The following is a 26,120-nucleotide window of genomic DNA, read 5'->3' on the forward strand; positions in this document are numbered from 1 at the left end:
TCATTTTGCCTTAAGTCAACACCTGCTAGTTTTTATAGGGCTTCAGCACTGGTGTGCCAAGAACTGTGTGCCACTAGACCAGTGGTTCTCAAAGTGTGTCCTCCAACCCAGTAGTATCGGCCTTATCTGCAAACTTGCTAGAAAGGCAAATTTTCAGGCCCTACCCCAGAGCTACAGAATCAGAAACTCTGGGGATGGGGCCAAGCAATCCCTTCAGGTAATTCTAGTGTGTGCTGAAGGTTGAGAACCACAGTGTTAGACAGTAAGTTCCATGAAGGAAGGGAACTGGATCTGTCTTTTTCAATGCAAGATCCCTGATTTCTTGCCCACACCTCGCTTGCAGCAGATGCTCCATATATCTGGATTAATGCATTAGTGTACCTTTATTGCAGGGTAGTTCCATATTAAAGTTGAAAACACACTCGTCTAAGCTGAGAAAAGCTCATCTTAGATCGAAAAGAATTGTCTATTTCTGAGCTTTCCCATTCTCTCTTCATGTAGAGAAGATTTTGAATATTTTAAGTATTTTGTGAAGTGGTACAAATGGCTGATGTCTATGAAAAGACAATTAACCTCTTTAGGGATCAGGAAAAACACAAATAGCAAAGTGATTGGTTCAAAATGGCCTGCTGAGGGGCGCCTGGGTGGCTCGGTGGGTTAAAGCCTCTGCCTTCGGATCAGGTCATGATCCCAAGAGTCCTGGGACTCTCTGCCTGCCTCTCTGCCTACCTGTGATCTCCGTCTGTCAAATAAGTAAATATAATCTTTAAAAAACAACAAAAACAAAATAAAACAAAAACAAAATGGCCTGCTGAGCACACAGGTCTACCACCCTCCCTCCAAATTCTCCAAATGAGGTTGGCGAGCTGATCAGGAGTCAGATCTCAGATGCTGTGGAAGGCAAGAGCTCTCGAATTGATCAGTAAAGAAATTCAATTTGCCTTGTACAGACCTATTATTATAAATACCCATAACCAGGAACTGGTCAGGGAACTAGCCAGAAGAAGGAATAAGGACAAAACCTAGGGAATTTTATCCTATGTTTATTGAAACCCCGGGGTCACCTCTAGCACAAAAAGGCACACCCTCCCAGCCAATGATTTGCCAAAAGCACCCCCTCCACCTCCATATGGGTGTGTGAATTACAAAAATGCTCCTTTTCCTCCTAGCCAAGGCAATGGCTACCAAGGCTCACAGCTTGACTAATGGGAACACTGGATAAATTTCAGTCCCCACACAACTCCTCAGCCAGGAACCTTTTTTGCTGTCGACAACATACACATCTGTACATCTCATAACTGAGACCTATGTTAATCCTCAGGCTGATCACAATTGGGGAAAAGATAAGCCCTTACTTTGAGCAAAAGGCAGACGGACTTCACTGTATTTTCTGAGCGCTTTTTGGACTTTCTGGCTACGAAACACTTTATTCTTGGACTTCTTTCCGAAAACAGCACTTTGGTCCTTGAGCCTAACCCTACCTGCCCTCCATGGTACTAGAGGCTGGTGTTGGACAAGGCGGGCACACCTACCGGATCAGGAGGGTATAGACTTCATGCCGTGGCATCTCATAGCGCTCCACCAGCCTGAACAGGGAGTAGAGACGTGGCACAGCCAGATTGATGCAAGACACAAGGAAAGGCAGTAACAGCACTGCCCCGGGGTTCCTGTGGTTCTTCAGGAACTGCAGAGGACAGAGGGAGAGAACTGAGATGCCAAGTGTGCACTGAACTCCTGTCGGCCTCCCACAGAAGGCTGTCCACAATGGGGAAAACCCGGGAGTAGCTTCTCTGGGATTAGCTATCAAGGTACCCGTTCTTGAGCACTTACCCTGAGGCAAGCATCACCCACATGCTGCATGTAATCCTCAGGACAGCCAATCAGGTGGGTATGAACAGACTTATCTGATGGGCAAACTGAGGTCAGAGTGGCAAAAATGCTTGCCTAGGGTCACTCACTACCAAGTGGAAGATTTGAACCAGGTCGATGTGTCTTAGAGGCCTGAATGCAAACGGCCATTCTATGATTTTACAATCCTTGGCAAGAGGTCTGGGGCGACAAGAAGGTGTGCCCTGGCCATTGGAGCAAAACTTTAGATCTGGTGAAGCGACAGCACGTGGGTATCGATCACTGTAGAATTTTTCCTCCCCTCTCCTGTGCGGCCCTGTTCTTTTTCACCAGGCTTCGCTATCATTGGGTGCTGAATTAGGAGAAAGGGGGGGCCTCTGCCAGACCATGCCATACCTTTGTATGAGGTCATGAGAGGCACCCCTTCCTTCATGTGGATGCAACACTCTGGTATTTGGCTCAGGGTGGGGTCTCGGGTGCCCCTCAGCCAGTATCCTTGGAGTAAGGGATTCCTGTGGGTTTTTCTTCTGTCTCCCACTACCCCCTTCCCCACCCCTGCCTCCCTTTACCTCTGGATGGTTTTGAAAGCCCCACCTCCCCTTTTGGCGATATTTTTGTAACCAGGGTAAGATAGATCAAATGTTGCCCCCTCCCCATGCTTATGAGCTTCAAGACCTGGGGCCAGATGCATAGCTTCTCTGAGGCCCTTTTCCCTGTCTGTATAATGAAGAGATTATCATGTAACCCATAGAGTCATTTCAAGAATTAAGTAAGACCAGGGGCACCTGGGTGGCTCACTCAGTGAAGTGTCTGACTCTCAATATTGGTTCAGGTCATGATCCCGGGGTCCTGGGATCAAGCCTTGCATCAGGTTCCATGCTCACTGGGGAGTCTGCTTAAGATTCTCTCCCTCTGCCCTTCCCCCACCACTCTCTCTCTGCCTCTCAAATAAATAAATAAATAAATAAATAGAATTAAATGAGACCAAATAGGGCAAGGTCTGGCCCCTAAATAACACAGGTAGGACATCATTCACGCATTCTCAGGAAACTAGAGTTGCCAAGGAATGTGACCCCTGCCTGGCACAGAGCAGACATTCAAACAACTCCACTTCTGCCTCCTCACCCCATTACCTGCCCTCCTTCACTTCAGGTGGGTGTAGAGAAAAGATTCCAGGTGAAGAAGAAACTCAATAGTCTTCTTTATGCCCACAGCTACCTGGTCACATCCTAAGTAGGGCATTGCTAAGGCCTTAAGCACTGAGACTTAATTTCCCCTCTTTCAGGGCACACCTCAGTACGGTTGATGGCAAACCCTTAGATTTATATAATCCCACATCCATTTTCTCGCTGGTTTCTCCTTTACTTATTCACCCATTCGGCTGAGCGTCTACTATGTACGAGGTATTGGGCCTAGAGCCCCACTACCATCTTTTGAAGACAGATGTATCAACAGGTTTTTTCAATACTACACATGAGAAGGGCACAGGGATAGGAATACCCAACTCAGTCTAATGAGAGTGGTGGTGGTGAGGAAATGACTGTGCTGAGGTCTAGAGGAGGAGGAGTTCTCCAGATAAGGGAATTAGGGGAGATGGGGTGGAGAATGAACTGCATGTGTCCCACCTCGAGATAAGGAAAGGCATGGTGTGTTCAGGGAACTGTGTTCAGTTCAGCACTGAGTGCTGGTGTGTAGGATATGGGTAGTTGTGGGGTGTTGAGACTGGAGTTATGGGCAGGGTCAGATCATATAAGATCTGTCAATCGTGCCATGGAGGATGGATTTTATATTGAGGACAACAGGAAGCCATTAAAGAAAGTGACATAATCAGACCCACCTGTACCACAATTCTAAAAGTCAGCAAACTGGCTACAATGAGCCCCTTTTCCAGGGGATCTGAAAGTCAAAACCTACAGAAAAACAGTACTTTGCCCAGATCTCCCAGCTAATTAGTCTCGAAGTTCATATCATTAGGAAATAAAGAAAAAAGCAAACATCTTTCATCATCCACAGTACTGGACACTAAGTAGACTCTTTACCTAACTCTTCTCTGGTCCTGACCACACACCCACAAAACCATGTACCATCATTCCCGTTTTTGCAAGTGAGGAATACAGGGCTCAGAAAGGTTAACTCATTCACAAAAGTCCATCAGATCACAATACTTCCTGAGTATCTACTCAGTGCCAGGGGCAGTGGGAGGCATTATTTTTATTAGAAACCCCAAATACGGGACGCCTGGGTGGCTTGGTTAAGCCGCGGCCTTCGGCTCAGGCCATGATCCCAGGGTCCTGGGATTGAGTCCCGCATCGGGCTCCTTGCTCAGCAGGGAGCCTGCTTCTCTCGCTGCCTCTGCCTGCCTCTCTGTCACCTTGTGTGCACTCTCTCTCTGGCAAATAAATAAAATCTTTAAAAAAAAAAAAAAGAAAGAAAGAAACCCCAAATACCAGGTCTGTGGTCCAAGTGCCTATCTCTCCACTAGCCTAGAGCTTCTAGCTCTGAGGTGTGCACACATATCACCTGGGGACATGGTAAATATGGGTTCCGAGTCTACGGGCCAAGGAGGGACCCAAGATTCTGCAATTTTTCACAAGCTTCCAGCTGACATCAATGCTGCTGGCCACGGAGTCTGGTGTGAGCAGCAGCTCTCTCCTGCTCTCCCCTCCAGCATCCCATCCCTTCACCTGGTTCTGTGCGCTGGACTTTGGGGCTTCTGCCCCTGTGGTTACCTCTGAGTTGTTCTCAGCCAGGTAGTAAACAGCGACACAGCAGGCAACCGCAACTCCAGTAGACACAAGCCAGGCCGCCAGGTGAGCCGAGAAGCGGATCAGCTGCTGATTGAGCGTTAACTTGACATTCTCCTGACGGATTTCTGACAGGTTTTCCTACAAGCGCAACGAAGTCAAGCGGGCCCACGGACCCTCTCCACTGTTAGCAAAGACTCTCCGCGTCAGTCTTTGGCACTCTGAGACACAAACCCACCCCGGATCCACAGAAGAAAGGGGAAAGTTCATGTTGGACATGGATTATGAGAGACCCATGGGAAAATCTCAAAAGGACCAAGAATCCCCATCAGGGTGTCAAACACCTTTCAGGAACAGAAGGGACCAACAGATTAGGACCGTGCTCTTGAGGAAAGTTCTTTCAAGTTATGAAACTCCTTTTTGAAAAATAAGGCTGGGTATTTATACCAAGGAAGTTAGCATTTTCAAACCTCTTATCAAAGCCCTTGCTTATAAATTCTGCTTGCTCTTTTTTTTTTCCTATTTCACCCATTTCCACCGCCAAGCCGCCCCCCACCCACCCTGGCAACCACCAGTTTGTTCTCTGTATTTAAGAGTCTGGGTTTGGGGGGTACCTGGGTGGATCAGTCATTAAGCGTCTGCCTTCGGCTCAGGTCATGATCCCAGGGTCCTGGGATTGAGCCTTGCATCAGGCTCCCTGCTCAGCAGGGAGCCTGCTTCTCCCTCTCCCACCCCCCTGCTTGTGTTTCCTCTCTCCATCTCTGTCAAATAAATAAATAAATAAATCTTTAAAAAAAAAAAAAAAGAAGTCTGTGTTTGGGTTTTTTGTTTGTTTATGGGTTTTCTCCCCCTCTTTCTTTTTAATAAATGTTTTTCTACAGACCAGAATTTCTCAACCTCAGCATCAGTGAAATTCTCAGCTGTTATTCTATGTTGTGACAACTCTCCTGTATATTGCAGGATGTTTAGCAACATCCTGGCCTCCACCCATAGACACCAGTAGCACCCTCCCCCTCACTGTGACAATCAAAAAAGTCTCCAGATATTGTCACATGTTCCCTGAGGGGCAAAACTGTCCAGAGTTGAAAACCACTGGAAAAAAATGTTAAACTTGGAACTGTGAGGTCAAGAAGCATTTACATTTAACATTTTGGAATAAATCCCTCAGCTGCCCCCTAGGAAGCTCATACCAACTACAGAGCTACTACAGCATGTGAAAAGTTCATTCCCTAAACCATTACCAGCACTGGGCATTATGAATTTTTTTTAAAGATTTTATTTATTTATTTGACAGAGAGAGAGAAGCAAGAGAGGGAATGCAAGCATGGAGAGTGGGAGAGTGAGAAGCAGGCTCCCCGCTGAGCAAGGAGCCCAATGCGAGGCTCAACCCCAGGACCCCGGGATCATGACCTGAGCTGAAGGCAGACAGATGCTCAACCACTGAACCACCGAGGCACCCCAGCATTATGAACATTTTTAGGTGTTTTTGGTTCTGTTTCTTTTTCTTTTCTTTTCTTTCCTTTTTTTGCCACGCTCAGGGACCACCAAAAAAAAAAAAAAATCATTATTACTTTAAGAAAAGTTACAGACATACTGAAGGAAGTTGGCATGGGAAGGTGTTGTGTAAAGCAAGCTTGCCTTACCCTGATTTCAGTGCTAAGATTCTTCTGTTTCAGCTTGACAGCTCTTTCGTGAGTGACGGTGAAGTCCCAGCAGAAAATCAGTTTAGCAATCCCTCTGGAGTAAATGTGGGGGTTGATGAAGTTGTTCCGGAAAGACCTGGCCATGCTGGGGAAGGCAGAAACAAAAATATTCAAAGTTATTGAAGCAGACACTGGGGATGCAGGAATTAAACAAAGGAAAGTCTGATCATTAACAGCAAAAGGCAACATGGAAGAGCTAGCGGCAGGTTCTACTGGGACAATAAGATCACAGACATAATGGTTAAGAGCACTGGCTTTAAGATCTGACAAGTCAGCCAGGCTGACTATCCTGGATGGCAACTTGGGGGATCTTTGTTCTTTCAACTGCTATGAGCCTCAGTTTCCACATCTATATAATGGGAATAATAATAGGACCCATTCACAGAGCTTTGTATGAGTTTCTGCTTGCAGCTGCACCGAAGTGCCCCAAACTTAGTGGCTTAAAACAACACACATGTATTCTCTTATTAGAAATCAAAAGTCAGAAGATGGTTCTAGACTCAAGGTGTCAGCAGAGCTGTGTTCCTTATGGATGCTTTGGGGGAAAATCTGTTCCTCTGATTTTCCAGCTTCTAGAGGCTGCCTGCATTCCTTGGCTTATGGTCCCTCTCAACTTCAAAGCTAAGAGAGCAGTATCTTTCATCCTCTCTGACCTTGACCCTCCTGCCTCCCACTTATAAGACCCTTATGATTAAGTGGCCCATCTTAACATCCTTAATTTAGTCACATCTGCAAAGACCCCTCTGCCAGGTAAGGTAACATATTCACAGCTTCTGGGGATTAGGACCTGACCTCTTTGGGAGGCAGAAGGGCACTGTTCAGCCCACCATGAGCGGCAACGCAGTGTTTAGAACAGTGAGCTCTTTATAAAAGCAGATGCTATTATCACAGTGACAACAGCAGGACTCAGTGACATCAGCCCAGGAAGCACTTAGTACTGAGCCTGACACATAAAAAATGCTGAGTAGGGGTGCCTGGGTGGCTCAGTGGGTTAAAGCCTCTGCCTTCGGCTCGGGTCATGGTTCCAGGGTCCTGGGATCGAGCCCTGCATCAGGCTCTCTGCTCGGCGGGGAGCCTGCTTCCTCCTCCTCTCTCTCTGCCTGCCTCTCTGTCTACTTGTGATCTCTGTCTGTCAAATAAATAAATAAAATATTTTAAAAAAAATGCTGAGTAAAATGACACTGCCTCTCCAAAATTTGCCACTGACTTAGCAGCTTAAGAAACATTTCCTAGTTTGAATAAAATAGAACAAAATGAAATCTCATTTTTTGAGTTAGAGTGCTGGCAGTCAGGTTGTTATGGGTTGAACTGTATAACCTAAAGTTCATATGTTGACGTCCTAACCCCCAGTAACAACGGTATTTGGAAATCAGGTCTTTACAGAGGAAATTTTATTAAAATGAGGTCATCACGGTGGGCCCTCGTCCAATATGATTGGTGTCCTTACAGGAAGAGGAGATTAAGACTTAGACATTCACTGAGGAAAGACTGTGTGAAGTCACAGTGAGAAGGCAGCTGTCCATATGCCAAGGACGGAGGCCTCAGAAGAAACCAACACGCCAACACCTTGACCTTAGACTTCTAGCCTCCAGACCTTGAGAAACACATTTCTGTGTTTAAGCCACCCAGCCTATGCATGATGCTTATGGAAGACAGAGGCTGAACATCTGTACCTCCTCTCTAATAGCTGTCAAAGGGACAATTGTCCCTCCATACCCTTCTTGCCATATAACTAGTTGGGTCACTGCATCCTGATTTTCAGACTGAACAATTTCTTTGAAAGCAAACAAAAACCTCCCTCCTTTACCTAAATTTATAGTCTATGTTTTAAAACAGGAACAATCAGGGGTGCCTGGGTGGCTCAGTCAGTTAAGCCTTTGCCTTTGGCTTAGGTCATGATCTCAGGGTCCTGGGATCAAGCCCTACATCGGGTTCTCTGCTTGGCAGGGAGCCTGCTTCCCCCTCTCTCTCTGCCTGCCTCTCTGCCTACTTGTGCTCTCTCGGTCAAATAAATAAATAAAATCTTTTAAAGCAAATAAAACAAGAATGATCAGACAGCAACAGGAAGTCAAAATTGCAGAGAAACTGTTTCCTGGGTAACCTTTGAGTCTCTTGAATTTTACCTAAATCTAAACCAAGCTTAGAATCAAGAAATGCAGATGCTCTTATACCTGAATAGCAAACTGAAAAAACAGATGATCAAACATGCTCCGATTGTGAAGAGATAGGCCAGCTGCATGTTGTAGGATGCCCCACCGTTCCTGTGCTGGATCGTAGAATTGGTGTAAAAGCCATAGTACATCACTGTGTTTCTAAAATAACCCTGGAAGGGACAATAAACCAGGTCAGGTGGGTCAACCGAAAAAACAATGACTATGGTCAGTCAGCACAGTGCATCTCTCCCATCTGCAAGAAACTTGCATCAGTCAGTTTAGATATTTTGTTTGTAGGGAAAGGGCACCCAAGGCTTCTGAGAATGCAGACATTTCATCACAAGGCTCTTTGAGCTGGAAAGGAATGTCAAACCCTCCTTACAATGGAGGGACCCAGCTGTCACCACTTGAAACAGTGATCAAGCAAAGCATGACGAAAACCAGGAAAGCCAGCCATTAGTGGCCTCTGTCATCTGTTAAGTATTATGGTCAAATATATTCAATAGGAAAGGAATCAAGCCATTAGGTCTAAATTTCAATTTACAGGAAATAAGGGACCAGAAGAACAAAGCAGGGAGTCCATAGGAAACAAGTCTGCATGACAACTGGCCCGGTTTCTGCAACAAGTCAATGTAACCAAGTCCATTTAAACTTGTTCCCTCTCCCTCTGCTCCTACCCCCACTTCTCTCTCTCTCAAGAAAAAAGGGAGCTGTGTCTGGAGAGATCATTCTAGATTAATTGAGAATTCAGAGAAAATGGCAAGTGAACGCAAAGTATAGACCTTAACTAGATCCTGGTCTCAAAGATGTTTTGGACACAGCTGGGAAAAATCTGAATATAGTTTGGATTTTAGATAACAATTTTTAATTTTGCTAGGGGTAAGGACTGCAGAAAGTATCTTTATTTTTCAGAGATGCATGTTGAAGAAAATTGAAGTAAAATGTCTTGATGTCTATAATTTACTGTAAAATACTTCTAAAACCTAGTAAGATAAAACAATATGAAAAAATATTAACAATTTTAAAACCTAGGTAGTGAGTACATGAATGTTTACTTACTACTCTTTATTTTCCTTTAGGTTTGAAATTTTTCATAATAAAATGTTTCATACATACAAATGTAAAAAATATACATTAGGGGCATCTGGGTGACTCAGTCGGTTAAGTGTCTGACTCTGAGCTCAGCAGAGGTCTTGAGTCTCAGGGTTGTGAATTTGCCCCCTGTGTTGGACTCCATGTCCATATATATACATGTGCACATCATAATGAGGAGGAAAATGAAAATGAAATGTATACAATAATTCCACTTTAATGAATTTATTCCAAGGAAAAAAAAATTTTTTTTTAAGATTTTATTTATTTATTTGACAGACAGAGATCACAAGCAGGCAGAGAGAGAGGAGGGAGCAGGCTCCCTGCTGAGCAGAGAGCCCGATGTGGGGCTCGATCCCAGGACTCTGAGATCATGACCTGAGCCAAAGGCAGAGGCTTTAACCCACTGAGCCACCCAGGCGCCCCGCAAGGAAAAATTTTTAACAGAAAAAGAAATTTAAAAGATAAATGGAAGAAATTTTAAAAGTAAACTTACAACAACCTACTTCAAGAGTCAGAAAATTTTTTCTGTAAAGAGCTAGAGAGTAGGGGCACAAATTTGAATTTCACGTATAATTTTCATGTTTCACAAAGTGTTATCCTTGTTTTGATTTTTTTCAACCATTTAAAAATGTAGAAACAGGTGGCAGGCCAGATTGGCCCCCAGCTACAATTTGTTGATCCCTGGTCTACAGAACCAATGGGAGAAATGTCTTCTAGAAGAAGGTAGACTCACAAGGCAGGGGCCACACATCTCTCAGTAGAGAGCTGGGTAAATAAATCATGGCTGCTGTTGAAAACGATACCATTGACCTATATCAATGCTCAAGATACACAGTGAAGCAAAAAATGTTGCAAAGTAAGATCTTAGTATCCTGTTTTTTAAAAAAATTTTTAAAGATTTTGGGGCACCTGGGTGGCTCAGTGGGTTGGAGCCTCTGCCTTCGGCTAAGGGTCGTGGCCTCGGGGTCCTGGGATTGAGCCCCGCGTCGGGCTCTCTGTTCAGCAGGGAGCCTGCTTCCCCGCCACTCTCTCTCTGCCTGCCTCTCTGCCTACTTGTGATCTCTGCCTCTCAAATAAATAAATAAAATCTTTAAAAAAAAAAAGTTTTAATTTATTTATTTGAGGGAGAGAGAGAGCACAAACAGGGGATGGGACAGAGGGAGAAGCAAACTCCCTGCTGAGCAGGGAGCCCGACGCGGGTCTCTATCCCAGGACCCTAAGATCGTGACCTGAGCCAAAGGCAGCTGCTTAACCAACTGAGCCACCCAGGCGCCCCATTTTTTTTTAAATGTTTACCTATCTACCTACATATTGACCTAAGTATCTAACTGCATATGTTTGTATGTACATATCTATGTCTGTATAGAAAGAAAATGGTGGACAAAGATATGCTCTGAGCTGAGGCATTAAACAAGGGAAAAAGGCTAACATGGACTTTCACTTAGTTTGCTCCCTTCTACAGTAGGTATCTTTCAAAAGGAGCACAGTATTTTGTAGAAAGAAAAATAAGAAAGAAAAGGTAACTCTATGAACACCAATAAGAGATGTCCACCATAGAGTGGGTGAAAGAAAGCAAGTCATAGGTGGTATATATGAATAATTCACCTTTTGTTAAAAAACAAAGGGATGCAGATGTGTGTATGTGTGTGTCTGTATGTGGATGTCCATATGTGCACAGAAAGGAAATCATGAACAACACAAACTATTATATGGTTACCTTTAAAGACAGAAAGTTGGGATGCCTGGGTGGCTCAGTCATTAAGTGTCTGATTGACAATGTTGTGATTCCTAGAATAGTGCTTTAGCATTATTAATGAACTGTGAGAGGAAGCTCAAGGCTGTGCTCCTCAACCATAACTTCAGAGAAGTCAGTTGAAGGAAAGGACTGAAGAAAAGGCTGGCCGATGTTTAAGAAAATCACTATAGGGGCACCTGGGTGGCTCAGTGGGTTAAAGCCTCTGCCTTCAGTTCAGGTCATGATCCCAGGGTCCTGGGATCGAGCCCCACATCGGGCTCTCTGCTCCGCAGGGAGCCTGTTTCCTCCCCTCTCTCTCTCTGCCTGCCTCTCTGCCTACTTGTGATCTCTCTCTGTCAAATAAATAAAATCTTTTAAAAATAAATAAATAAAAAAAAAGAAAAAAAAATCACTATAACCATCAGTTACTTGTTTCAGTTGACAACATATAATGGTTTACTGTTGTCATTGTCCATGCCTACAGATAATTTATTTTGTATTTTTTAATAAAAAGACATTTGTAGGGCTCCTGGGTGGCTCAGTGGGTTAAGCCTCTACCTTCGGCTCAGGTCATGGTCCCAGGGTCCTGGGATCGAGCCCCGCATCAGGCTTTCTGCTCGGCAGGGAGCCTGCTTCCTCCTCTCTCTCTGCCTGCCTCTCTGCCTACTTGTGATCTGCCTGTCAAATAAATAAATAAAATCTTTATTTAAAAAAAAGGACATTTGTACATTCCTGATAACTGAGTGCAAGAACCATGTACCAACGTACTGCTTTCAACTTAAATCACTGAGGCATTTTTACTACTATTCTGTTAAAATCAGGATTTTGTGTTTGCCATCACCAGATGAAAAGTTAAGAAGCATCCTTTCTGTGGAGAGTAAGAATAGTTGTGTACAAAGTAGAGAAATATCCAATTATGTGACAACTTTTGTGTAATAAAAATTTGTTTAAAGTTTAAAAAAAAAAAAAAAAGCGTCTGCCTTTGGCTCAGGTCATGATCCTTGGGTCCTAGGATCAAGCCCTGCATTAGATTCCCTTCTCAGCAGGCAGCCTGCTTCTCCCTCTCCCACGCCCCCTGCTTGTGTTCCCTCTCTCCCTGTCTCTCTCTCTCTGTCAAAAAATAAATAAAATCTTAAAAAAAAAAAAAAAAGACAAAGTCTATTGTGTTGTGTATATGTTACTTTAGGGAAAAAAAGATCTTAAAGCCTCACTTTCAGGGTACCTGGGTAGCTCTGTTGGATAAGTGTCTTGTTCCTGATTTCAGCTCAGGTCATGATCTGGGGGTCCTGGGTTTGAGCTCCGTGTTGGGTTTCGAGCTCAGCAGGGAGTCTGTTTGAGATTCTCTTGCTCCTTCTCCCTCTGCTCCTCCCCCCACTTCTCTCTCTCAAATAAATAAATCTTTAAAACAAACAAACAGGGACGCCTGGGTGGCTCAGTGGGTTAAGCCGCTGCCTTCGGCTCAGGTCATGATCCCAGATTCCTGGGATCGAGTCCCGCATCGGGCTCCTTGCTCAGTGGGAAGCCTGCCTCTCTCTCTGCCTCTGCCTGCCTCTCTGCCTACTTGTGTTGCTTTCTCTCGCTCTCTTTCTGACAAATAAATAAATAAAATCTTAAAAAAATAAATAAAAAAAAAATAAAACAAACAAACAGGGATGCCTGGGTGGCTCAGTGGGTTAAAGCCTCTGCCTGTGGGTCAGGTCATGATCCCAGGGTCCTGGGATCGAGCCCTACATCGGGCTCTCTGCTCAGTGGGGAGCCTGCTTCCCCCTCTCTCTGCCTCTCTGCCTACATGTGATCTCTGTCAAATAAATAAATAAAATCTTAAAAAAAATAAAACAAACAAACAAATAAATAACTAAACCCCCACTTTCCCTATCATTTGACTCCCAGGAAAAGTGAGAGGTCTGGAAGGGGGACCAGCAAGATATGCCCAGCGGACTCCCAGTGGGTGAACCCCAGGTGGGCAAAATGAAGGACTTACCGCCCCTGTGAAAAACTCCAGTCCAGTGAACTGGAGGGTGTTCTTCTCGGCCATGGTAAACTGAGGTATTATGATAAAGCTGAAGGTCACAATGAACGAGAAAATGTTGAACTTCAAAAGCCACCTCAGAAAGTTAAAATAGGAAAGGACGCTGGTTCCAAACTTGCCTCCGATGACCTTGAGCGTCTTCTGCCATAGGCTGATGGAATTGAGCAGCTCTGACAGGCTGTTCTTAGATCTCCGGTAAGCCTGGGGTAGGGACACCAAGCAGGAGGCTTGACATTCCCTCAACAAACACCTGAGTAGGTCCCACAAGAGCAAAGATGGCCACTGTGTCTAGAGAATTATAACAAGCCAGGCATGCACTACGCATGCTTACAAAAATGATCTCATTGAATCTGCGGGACCACTCTTCAAGGTGAGTGCTATTATTACCTCCCAGGTTTGCTGTCGAAGGTGACACAGTAGCTCAGCTGTCCAAATAACTCAGCAACCTCTTAGACCTCTGCATCCCCACCTGGTTTCTCTGTACCTAGACCAACCCAATTTCTATGGCTTTCAATGAAAGAGCCCTGAATTTTGGTTTCTCTTCCCCTTGGATCCTTTCCATCCCCACTCTGCCACTTCCCTGTTTTTAACCTCTTGTGATGCCCATTTTATTGACTGTAATAGAGGCTTCTTACCCGTGAAATGGAGTTTAGACACTGGGCACAGCAATTGATCTCAAGCATACGACGGGACTGCTTACTTTTCTCCTTATCAACGATTTTCCTGTGGGGAGCAGCAGAAGAAAGGGAGAGACACCCTTGCTATGATGATTTTGTTTCCAAAATATTTACTGAGTGCCTATGATGTGGTAGGCACAACCCAGGTAGTGAGACAAAAGAGAATGATTTCCCTGGCTCATGGAACAAACATCTCTTCTAGTTGGAAGAGAAAGACAATAAACAATAAATAAAAGGTGTACTATGGAAAAGAAAAAAGAAAATAGAGCAGGTAAGGAAATTGGAAATCCTGGAATATGGACTGTGCTATAATTTGAAATAGCACAATATTCAAGCAAAGTCTTTTAGGCGGGGCAGGGATAATGGCATGGATAAGGAATTGCTGTGTGCATAGGGAACAGCCAACCTGGCACCCCAAGGAGGCTGAGATGGCTAGAATGGAATGAGCATGGGGAAGAAAGAAGGGTTTGAGTGATAACCACTGCAGGGGGAGGGGCCTGATGAATCAGTGGTCCTCAGCCTGGGGAGATTTTGACCCCCACTGGACATTTGGCAAAGTCTGGAGACATTTATGGCTGTCAAACTCTGGGGGAGAGACGTTTGCTACCAACACCTGGTGGGTAGAAGCCAGGGATATGTTCAACCCCCTACAATGAGCTGGACAGAACCCCACAACAGAGAATGATCCAGTCCCCAATGCTGGTCATACTGGGGTTGAAAAATCCTGCTGTAAAGTCTCTGGGCCCCTCATAAGGCCCTTACCCTCTGACAGAGGCAGCCACACAGAGTTTGAAATGGAAGAGTGTTTTCAGAAAGATCAGCCACAGTTGACTTCTTTACCCTTCCATGAATCCATTGCATGTACTTTGCTCTGGTGCTTTTCTGGTTTTCTTTGTCCACCCAAACGCCCACCCCCACATCACTGTCTTCCAAGGCTCGGCTCACATGCCCTCCCGCTTCACCCAAGCAGCCTGCATTACTCTAGCTAGTCCTGTCACCGCAGTCTCCTCTACCTTGATTTGGCCTGACTTCCTTTTTCTCATGTGTAAGTTACTTGTTGACAAATCCATCTCCCCTGTCAGACTTTGTAAGTTATCTTAGCAGCCCCAGAACAATTGCATCATTGAATTATTTATTAGCAATTGTTGCATCCACTCCATTAGTTATTGCCAAGAGTACAAATTGCAAAAGAAAAAGGATGAGGAAGAGTAAATGTGAAGTCTGATGGCTAAAACAGCCCTCATTCTTTCCCTTTTTTTTTTTTTTTAAATTCCTGCCCTTAGAAAGCCTCTCTGGACTTTGTTTTTTCCTTTTGTTCTTTCCAGTAAACTTCTAATTTTAGAGTATTTGAAATTTACAAAAATGTTGCAAAAAAGGTATAGAAAATTCCTATACACTATTCACCATTTTCTCCTATTAACATCTTACATTTCTTTTTTTTTTTTTAAGAGAGGGAGGAGGAGTAGCAGAGGAAGAGGGAGAGAGAACCTTAAGCAGGCTCCATGCTCAGTGCAGAGCCCAATGTGGGGCTCAATCTCACAACCCTGAGACCACGACCTGAGCTGAAATCAAGAGTTGGATGCCCAGGCCACTGAGCCACCCAGGCACCCCAACATCGGACATTTCCATGGTAGTTGTCGAAACTAAAAAGCCAACATTAGCACATATACAAGTACATAAACTCTGTACTATTCTGATTTCACTCGTTCTTCCACCAATGCCATGTTCTATTCCAGGATCTCATCCCACATTCCATTTAGTTATTATGTCTCTTTAGAATCCTCTAGTCTCTGACAATTTTTCTGACTTCCCTTATTTTTGATGGCCTTGACAATTTTGAGGAGTGCTGGTCAGGTATTTTGTAGAATGTCCCTCCACTGGGGTTTACCTGATCTTTTTCTCTGGTGATACTGTGGTTTTGGTCTTCAGGAGTACCACAGAGGGGATGTGCTCTTCTAACCACGGATCTCTGGGGATGCTAACCTGATCACCTGGTCAGGGGAGTGTTGGCCAGACCACATCCTTAGAAAGTTACTCTCCCTCACTTCTCATGCCCCACCTTTGACAGCACATCATTAAGCACAGCCCACGGTCCAGGTGAGAGGAAAGAGGAACGTCTATATAATTTGGAATTCTTCTGAAGGAAGATTGTATCTTCTTTTGCATTCATATATTTCTTATTTTCTTTTTCTTTAAGATTTATTTATTTATTCGAAAGAGAAAGAGAGAGCCCAAGTGGGAAGAGCAGAGGGAGAGGGAGAAAATCTCAAGCAGACTCCTAGCTGATGCCTGATGCTCAATCTCACAATGCCGAGATCACAACCTGGGCCAAAACCAGGAGCTGGACACCCAACTGAATGCATTACCCATAAGCCCTTGTTTTTTATCTTTCTGAGATGGGACAAAAGTAGAAGACTAAAATTCATTTGAAATCTGGGAAAGAAGAAAAGCTTTGGATCCATACTTAAGGTTCCTTTTCTCTTCCATGGTTCTCGGCTGATTCCTGATGGCTTTAATTCTGTCTCTAGATGTCATTGGTATCAGAGATGCAATTAACTTTTGTCCTGTGGAGGAAAATAAATGGAATTTAATTTTGTTTCCTTTCACAGAATATCAACATGGCTCTGGGGCACCTGGGTGGCTGTCATTAAGCGTCTGCCTTGGGCTCAGGTCATGACCCCAGGGTCCTGAAATCGAGCCCAACACTGGACTCCCTGCTTGGTGGGAAGCCTGCTTCTCCTTCTCCCTCTGCTGCTCCCCTGCTGTGTTTCCTTTCTCACTGTGTCTCTCTGTCAAATAAATAAATAAATAAAATCTTTTTAAAAAAATGGCACTGACCTTCAAGCTTTTTTAAAAATAGATTTTATTTATGTGAAAGAAAGAGACCAAGCACACAAGTTAGGGGAAGGCAGAGAAAGAAGCAGACTCCCCACTGAGCCAGGAGCAGGACATGGGGCTTGATCAGGGGACTCCGTGATCATGACCGGGCTGAAGGCAGATGCTTAACTAAATGAGCCAGCCAAGTACCCCTGAGCATGTTTTTATAAGAGCACAGGAGAGAATAATTATATGGACTCAGTGATCCCCAAGCCACAAGTGAAAACAAGACAACGTGGTTTGCTTGGCTTTTTTTTAAGCTGGGCATGGAGCCCAATGCAGGGTTTCAACTCACAACCCCAAGATCAAGACCTGAGCTGAGATCAAGAGTCGGATGCTTAACCGACTAAGCCACTCAGGCACCCCAAGGTAGTGAATTTTTAACCTCAAAGCCAAAGCAAATGATAATGTTTGTACCCAATTCCAACTCGATACGTTTTCTTTTTTCTGACAAGAAGCATTCAGCGAAGGCACAAGCCCCTGCCTGTCTGGTCAAGCTCACTCTCCTCCCCTAATTGAATGTCTAAACCACTTTCTCTTGACCCCCACACTCCAGGCCCAGGCACCTTCTTTATATTTCTTGACTGTTGTCATATGCTCTTCCAACCCCAGGAATGACTTCCCCATCTTCTCCCAATAACTCATCTACACATCTTCACTCAGCATGGCAGATACTGTGGGTCACCTACCCCAGTAACTTCTCCTTTTTAATAGAATCCTGATTTTGTTTAGGAATCTACCCCCTCCTTCTCAAGGCCCTGAGCTTCTGCAGGGGGTGAGCCCCATGAGTCCAAGCTGAACCTTGCAGGTGACTGATTTAAGCATGAGCAGGTGACAAGATATCGGCCAATGTTCTGTGATGGGTGATCTGCTGAGGAGTTTCTTGGAAAAGGTTTCTTCTTTCTCAAAAATGAAAAACTGAAAAGGCCACACAAAAACTCCAAGAAAAAGACAGATCCTTCTTGCTCTGGATGTTGTTGTGGCCACATGTGAAGCCTGGAATGGCAGCCACCATCTTGTAATGATGAGGAAGCTAGTTGGAGGGCTGACGGGGCAACAACAGAGGGATAAGGGTGGCTCCCTGGTTGAGTTATTGAGCTGACCTCTCCATTTTACCTAGTTGAGGTGAAAAGGAAATCCCCAAAAGAGGACCACCAACTCACTCTGCTGAAGACAAGAAATCTGTGTCTCTCCTGAGAGGGAAGGGCAGCTAAACAGAGAGGAAGAAAGGACAAGGAGGAGGAGGAAAAACAGGGAGATGTGGGGAGTCAGTAGCATGAGAGGAGACACCCCAATTTTCTTTTTTTTTTAAGATTTTATTTATTTATTTGACAGACAGAGATCACAAGCAGGCAGAGAGGCAGGCAGAGAGAGAGGAGGAAGCAGGCTCCCCACTGAGCAGAGAGCCCGATGGGAGGCTCGATCCCAGGACCCTGGGACCATTACCCGAGCCGAAGGCAGAGGCTTTAACCCACTGAGCCACCCAGGCGCCCCCCCCCCAATTTTCAATAAATGGCCTAACCCCACAAAATGCTTTAGTGTGAATGGATTTTTTTTTTCCTTCCTAGAAATCACTGAGAGAGGCTGGACTTTATGTCTGGAGTATGATGGGCTAGAACAGAAACAGCAGCCAAGAAACCAGTGTTTGGCCCCAGGAACAGGAAGGCAGGGAGGTAGTTTCAGTTAAGACCTGGTTTCATGGCAGACTTGGCAATAGAGGCCATACTATGTTGCCATCCAGAGTGAGGGTTGGAACTAGACCAAAGCAAGACAGTGGTTGAAATGTCAGGCTTGGGAACCAGGCAGACCTGCATTTGAGCCCTGGTTCTGCCAGGTCATTTAACTTACTCATCAAGCAAAGGGAAGTCACAAATGTGCCTACCTCTCAAAGTGTGGGGAATAAGTCAAACTGAATTCAAAGGATAACAAAGAGGACGTGTTTGCCTGAGTCCTGGGCACAGAGAGTAAACTTGATCCAGGTAAATTCCTTTCTAGGAGTTAGATGCTCCCAAAGTGACCCCTTCCTGAGTCTGTCGCATCCTTAGATCATCTACCAACTTCAACCTACTTGATGTCTTAAAACTAAATAATCCTGTAGACAATTTGGAAGCCTTCCTTGTACTCTTCCTAACTCCTTTCTCCCAGGGTCTCGCTACCTTGGATGTTTTCATGTGAAGTACAAGGCATGTCTATGCCCACACTTCCTGGGCTATGAAGTGTCTGAGAAAATGACTCATTCAAAGATGTTGAAACCCGCAACAACTGCTTGCTCTTTTTGTCATGTGGGCTGCTGAAACTCTGAGAGTCTGTCACATCAGTGTCAGAAATGGATGAGACCATGCCGAAGCTTGAGTTCACCAGCGTCTTTTCTGGAACAACCCCAGATGGAACATTCTCAACCTCGACGATGATTTCGTCCACTTGGTCATCAGACAGCATCTCTTGTCTCCTCCCAGCCTTGTTCTCCACCGGAGTACCCTTCCAAAGACCTCATAGAGCAGTCACACTGGCATTGTTGGGAGCCACCGGGAAAACTGATGACAATCACAGAGGGAGGCCCCGTTCACATTTTTAAAAGACCAGGATGAGATTGCCAAAACCAGCCCTATACAAATCACAACAGAATTCCCCACATCAGACACCAGAGGAGTCTCCTCATGAAGAGAAGTGTTTTTCTGCGGGGACCTCTGTCTTGGTAGCTAGGTAAGAAACTGGAAACAGAATCCTTCATTAAAGACAATAGGGTTCTAGAAACAGAAGGCAGAGATTCTTCTAAATGACTCATAATCAAAGGGCAAGATTTTCCTTTTAATTTGGTGCCTCTGGCCTAAAACTTATATTTATAATTTTACATACGTATATAAACCCAGATAGGTTTATAGTAATATAATTATTATCTCCTGACTGCCTTGGGTAGCCTACCCTGCCACTTGTCTCTACCCTCTTATCCACTCTTCATTTTTCTTATACCCCCAGAAGATTCCTTTCCTGTGTAGGCACTGGCCTCAGCTAAAATTCTCCTAGCTTCCTTTGTGGCTAAAGAAGGACCTGTAACCCCACTCTTCTGGTCAATGAGACACAGAGCTTCCAGGAATGCTTCCAGAATGACAGTCTGCTTGGTTCCCCTTTTTTTTTTTTTTAAAGATTTTATTTATTTATCTGACAGAGAGATCACAAGTAGACAGAGAGGCAGGCAGAGAGAGAGAGAGAGAGAGAAGCAGGCTCCCCGCTGAGCAGAGAGCCCGATGCGGGACTCGATCCCAGGACCCTGAGATCATGACCTGAGCCGAAGGCAGCGGCTTAACCCACTGAGCCACCCAGGCGCCCCCTGGTTCCCCTTTTTGCTGTTCACCATTTCTCCTTCTTCCTCACCAGAGGCTGCCATTTTGAAAACAAGAGGACACACGTTCAGCTGCAAAGGATGGTGGAGAAAGAAGCTAAGAAGGAGCTCAGTCCTGATAGCATCTTGGGCAGAGCTGCCATACAAACACCATCACACTCCTTGTTACATGAGACAAATAAATCCCTTTATTGCAAAGCCATCCTATTTCAGTGCCAGGCACCTGAACACAATTCCACCCCAACAGACCTGATTTAGAAATCACCTCAGCCATGTCATTTATTTAATAGTTGGGTAAACTGAGGTACACAAAAATTATCTGACCTCGATTCTCATCACACTCTCACTAAATGGCAGGATTGGATGAGGGCACTCCTCCTCCCCACCAGTGATAATTAACAGTAACAATATCTGCCATTACTACAGGTCAAGTATTTTAGAGTATATAACTTAATTTTCATAATCACCCTATGCAGTATGTACAACAATAAACCCCATTTTGCAGCGAAGAAAACTGAGGCCCAAAAAGGTTATTTGCCTAAAGTCATAAAACCAAGTAGCAAGTAGCAGAGCTGAGAGTCAAACCCAGGTCTGTCTGGACCCAAAGCAAGGTCTCTTAATCCCTTCACCCCGGCCCCTTCCTGTAACAAGATGTTGATGTATCATTTATTCATTCATAAATAAGTGAATATTTATGAATACCTGCCATGTGCCAGGTGCTTCATAGGTATATAGCATAATCCATGCAAATTCATCCATTTTATCAGGAGGCTGTCCACCAGCTAATTGTATGTGGTTTGAGAATCCAAACCAAAGCAAAGCAAAATGGTGAAGAAAACCAGATTCATCTCTGGCTCCTATATTTCTTTAATCTTCTCTGCCTTCTGGGGCTCTCCTTTTACCAACCTCAGACTGTCTAGATAGAGCAGTCCGATGAAGTAAAAAGCCATTTCCTTTCCTCAATAGTTAAAACCATTTTCGGCTCTAGTGGGAACCAAAGAGAGAATGTGATCATTTATACCTCCCTGGTTTTCCCTCCCACGTAGGAATACCCAACCCTTGTAGAAGATACATCTCTCCTTGAGAAGGCTCTTAAAGAATGATGCTAGGGGCACCTGGGTGGTTGAGTCAGTTAAGCCTCCAACTCTTGATTTCAGCCCAGCTCATGATCTCAGGGTCGGCGGATAAAGGTCCGTGTCGGGCTCTGGGCTCACTGCTGAGTCTGCTTGAGATTCTCTCTCTCTCACACTGCCCCTCCTCCTCCTCCTCCTCTTCTCTCTCTCTCTCAAATAAATAAATAAAACTTAAAAAAAAAAAAGAATGAGGCAAAAGGCTGTCATATCGGCTACAATTGCAGAAGGTGAGACATGGTTTTAGGTCATGAGGCCCCTCGTTCGCACTATTGTATAGAGGATCCCATCAGTTGGTTTAGTTCTTATTGTTCATAGATTTGCCTCCAAGTTTCAGCATTCCCTGGCCTCTCTCCTCTTTTGCTTCCTTTTTATCTCTCCGTCTCTACCTCTGATCAGACCTTCATCACCACACACAGTGATCCTTACAGAGCCTCCTAACTGATTTCACAGCATTCTTTCTCTGGTCCTACCGTTCCTAGATCCCAGCATCATAATAATTCTATGATTATTCAGAAAAATTCTGATTAATGCAGACTCAGAGGCCTTTGTTCCTGTAACTCTTTCACAAATTAATTCAACAAATATCTCTGAACACCTACTATGTCCCAAGCTCTGTACGAGGTCCTGCAAGTAACTCTATCTTCAACTCTTTGCTTCCCCCTGTCCTTCCCACCACACAAGCCAGTACATTTCACCTTGGGCCCACGTGAGCTGGGTTTCTGTCACATGAAACCAGAAGAGTCTGATGAAGACACCTTGATATCCAGGAGAGAAAAAACTCTGCATATCTAAAAGACACCCCTGGTATGGTAAATTAAGCAAGTACTGCTTCAGTTACCACACTGGAGGTCAAAAGGAAATAGTGATGTCTGTATTGTCTTGAACACATTCCTCTCTAGAGCTGATTTTTTTTTAAAAATACCATCTATTTAAGCCTTACCTTGAGGTGACTTGTGCCAGTCGCTTCCAAACAATGGTGGGTTTCCATAAACTGGGTGGGGGCTACTTTCACTCACATAAGCAGGGTTCACTGGAAACGAAGAGGCAGGAGACATCACCAATTAATCCCACCGTACTAGACATTACTGCACACATAATGGTCAGTAAGACCTCACCCTTGACCTCAAGGTCCTAAGAGACTGATGACTGGGTGCCTGGGTGGAAAACAGGACATAAATATGGAAACAATGCAATTAAGTACAAATAGCTTCAATCAATGGTTTTCATTTTAGTATAAGCCATGGTTAAAAATAATTGTTACAAGGGAATACTACTCAGCCTTAAAAAGAATGAAATCTTGCCATTTGCAATGACATGGATGGAGCTAGAGGATATAAAGCTAAGTGAAATAAGTCAGTTAGAGAAAGATAAATACCATGTGATCTCACTCATATATGGAATTTAAGAAACAAAATAAATGAGCAAAGGAAAATAAGAGAGAGAGAGACAAACTAAGAAACAGACCCTTAACAATAGAGAACACACTGATGGTTACCAGAGGGGAGATGGATGGGGGAATGGGTGAAACAGGTGATGGGAATTAAGAGTGTATTTATCACAATGAGCACTGAGTAATGTATGGAATTGCTGAATCACTGTATGGTAACCCTGAAACTAATATAACACTATAATTCCAGAGTATTAACTATACTGGAATTAATATTTAAAACTTGATAAAAATTTAAAAATTATTACACTAAGATCCAGAATATACCTACACATATATAACTGAAAAACAAGTTTCACTAACAATACTTTGCTTGACTACATAAAAGGATCTCTGATATATTCTTATTCTATTCCATTCCTTTTTTTTTTAAGTACACTCCATGCCCAGCAGCACAATGCAGGACTTGAACTCAAAACCCTGAGACCAAGATCTGAGCTAAAATCAAGAATCGGTCGCTTAACCGACTGAACCACCCAGGCGCCCCCATTCCATTCTTTTCGATCTCATTTTTCAGAATTAATTTCACAACTTGTTAACAAGCTACAGCTCAAATTTGGAAAATACTTATCTAGGGGGTTGAGCAGAGAACATTTAGGGCACTGAAACTATTCTGTATGATAGCATAAGGGTGATACATATTATTACACATTTGTTTGAACTCACAGAACTTATAGCACCAAGAGTGAGCTCTGATGTAAACTACAGACTCAAGATGAAATGATGTGTCCATGTAGGTCCATCAATTGTACAACGTGTGTCATTCTGGTGGCAGATGTTGATAATGGGAGAGTCTCTGCTGTGTGAGGAAGGGAGTTGTGTAGGAAATCTCTGTACCTTCCTCTCCCTCAATTTTACTGTGAACCTAAAACCGTTCAAAAAAAAATTAAAACACAAAAAATGAAGCAAAGGAAAAACTTGTCTAGATGATCAGAGAAGTTCCTTCTATATCTAACATGTTATGGTAATGCATGAATAAATTTGAAAAATGGCATGATTTTCCTAGGGACAGAGTCTATTCTTAGCATCTACCCAACAGTGTTATATTTCAGTATATTTTTATTCCACCCACAGTAAACATTAAAAGCTAAACTCAGCAACTGAGAAAATGGAACACAGTTTGATGTGAATCATGCACAAAATTACATTGCAAGAAGTTCTGAACATCTTGCTGGGGATCAGTTCCTAACTTTGTTACTGGCTGATGCCCTCTGGCATGTTACCAGATCTCTCTGAGCTAGGATACTATAGTCTCTAAAACAGGAAAAATGATGAGAACTTCACGTAGCATTGTGGAGGGAATCTCATCAGTTAACACAGGCAAAGTGCTTAAAGTAATCCTGGAACACAGTAACCTATGGATATATACTAACTATTGTGGTAGATCAATTATTATTCAGCATATATCATGCCACCATTTCCTGAAACCTCACCTGAAGTCGGGCTTGGTCATGTGACTTTTATCAATGGAGCATGGCATAAGTGACAATATGCCAGGTCTATGTCAAAACCTTAGACACATGGTGTGTTTTTACTTGTCACTTTGAGTACTTTGGGCTTATACCATGGAACAACAATGCCACCAAGTGGCTCCCTTGTGGTTCAAGAAGGACACTAGGCTCTAGACACTGGACCCATGACCTGGGGTCAAGAACAGCCACATCCAGCCTAGTTCCATCAAACTCCCAAGCAAACCTGCACATGTGTGAGTGAGAAATAAATCCTTCTTTATTGTACAACACTGGGTTCTTGCATCTGTTTGTTATGCAGCATTACTGTGGCAATAGCTAACTGATACATCCTTACCAATGTTGTGGCTATTAATTCATGAAGCACTACTCAAGCACCTGCTGTGGCCAGGTACTGTGACACTAGGAAAATTACCTAGAGCTTTAAAGAATACATGGATGAAGATGGGCTCTTAAGGAGAACATTGTCTATAATGATGGCATAGTACTGGACAAGTGATTGCCAAGGGCTACAACCCCAGTCCTACAAAGGAGTCCAGAAAAGGAAGTCATACTCAACTACTTTTTTTTTTTTTAGCATAAGTAGTCAGGGGCACCCGGGTGGCTCAGTTGGTTAAGCATTTGCCTTTGGCTCAGGTTGTGATCCCAGGGCCCTGGGATGGAGCCCCACTGTCAGGCTCCTTGCTCAGTGGGGAGTCTACTTCTCCCTCTCCTTCTTCCCTCCCCCAACTCATGATCTCTCCTGCACACTCTGCTCTCTCTCTCTCATATAAATAAATTTTAAAATCTTCTAAAAAATAAATAAAGTGTAAGTGGTCAGGAATCTTTTGCCCTGATCCTACCCAGCAATAATACAGGATAAGTAAGAGCCAGGCTTTGGGTCAGAGAGACTGGAGCCTTCAATTTACAACAGTGAGGTGATCTTGGACACTGTGCCTCTGAGCCTCAGTTTTCCCATCTATAAACAGGGAAATTAGTAGCAGCTGTATGAAAGGTGGTTGTTCAGATTTGAACAAGACAATAAAAGTAAAGTGCTTGGCTAATCTCCAGGGGATAGGAAACACTCCGAATCTGCTTGGCATCATTAGCTCCACTTGCACTGGGGTAAGGCTATGTTTCTCCATCTTTTTTTCATTACTGGCCCCCTAAGTCGTCTTTTTAGATATTTCTTCCCCATTACCTTCTCCTATGAAATTTTAATACTACAGATATACTGTGTGTCTGCTTATATATGTGTATTGGTGCTTTACATATTAAAAGAGGAAGACTGGGGCGCCTGGGTGGCTCAGTGGGTTAAGCCTCTGCCTTTGGCTCAAGTCATGATCTCAGGGTCCTGGGATTGAGTCCTGCATCACTCAGCAGGGAGCCTGCAACCCCCTCGCTCTCTGCCTGCCTCTTTGCCTACTTGTGATCTCTCTCTCTCTGTCAAATAAATAAATAAAATCTTTAAAAAAAAAAAAAAAGAGGAAGACTTTTCTGGTCTTTTAAGAAAAAATTTTACCAGGGCACCTGGGTGGCTCAGTTGGTTGAGTGTCCAACTCTTGGTTTGGACTCAAGTCATGATCTCAGGATCTGAGGATCAAGCCTTGTGTCAAGCTCTGTGCTCACGTAGACTCCCTTCTGAGCACACTCAAGTGTGCACTCTCTCTCTCAAATAAATAAATAAATCTTAAAAAAAAAGAGTAAATTTTACACCCTTGTGATTTATATTGCCCCCCATTGAGAATGCATGACGTAAAGTTTTGGAGGAGCCCAAATGAACATTTTCTATGCAAATGTGTACTAGTCAGTGTTTTCCACCAGTGTATGACAATGCATCCCATCCCCTCCTCTCCATCTGCTTCAAACTCCTCCCCATCCACCCTCTCAG

General features: G+C 44.0%; 1 protein-coding gene across 4 annotated transcripts in view; it reads right to left on the reverse strand.

Moving 5' to 3' along the window:
- Positions 1 to 26,120, reverse strand: part of TMC5 (transmembrane channel like 5) — a 73,515-nt gene that overhangs the window by 18,699 nt on the left and 28,696 nt on the right. For 2 of the 4 annotated variants that reach the window (XM_032836191.1, XM_032836192.1), the window contains exons 4-11: positions 22,275 to 22,364; positions 16,449 to 16,548; positions 13,943 to 14,030; positions 13,260 to 13,508; positions 8,467 to 8,618; positions 6,236 to 6,380; positions 4,578 to 4,733; positions 1,533 to 1,684 (exon numbers count right to left, since the gene is read on the reverse strand). In XM_032836191.1, coding sequence (XP_032692082.1) covers positions 1,533 to 1,684; positions 4,578 to 4,733; positions 6,236 to 6,380; positions 8,467 to 8,618; positions 13,260 to 13,508; positions 13,943 to 14,030; positions 16,449 to 16,548; positions 22,275 to 22,364 — 1,132 coding nt within the window. Of the gene's footprint in view, positions 1 to 1,532; positions 1,685 to 4,577; positions 4,734 to 6,235; positions 6,381 to 8,466; positions 8,619 to 13,259; positions 13,509 to 13,942; positions 14,031 to 16,448; positions 16,549 to 19,017; positions 19,533 to 22,274; positions 22,365 to 26,120 lie in introns of those variants that run through there. The other 2 variants (XM_032836194.1, XM_032836193.1) reach the window with 2 other exon arrangements.

Source organism: Lontra canadensis, unplaced genomic scaffold (genome assembly GCF_010015895.1).
Source record: "Lontra canadensis isolate GAN:19392208 unplaced genomic scaffold, GSC_riverotter_1.0 scaffold91, whole genome shotgun sequence".
Classification (NCBI taxonomy): domain Eukaryota; kingdom Metazoa; phylum Chordata; class Mammalia; order Carnivora; family Mustelidae; genus Lontra; species Lontra canadensis.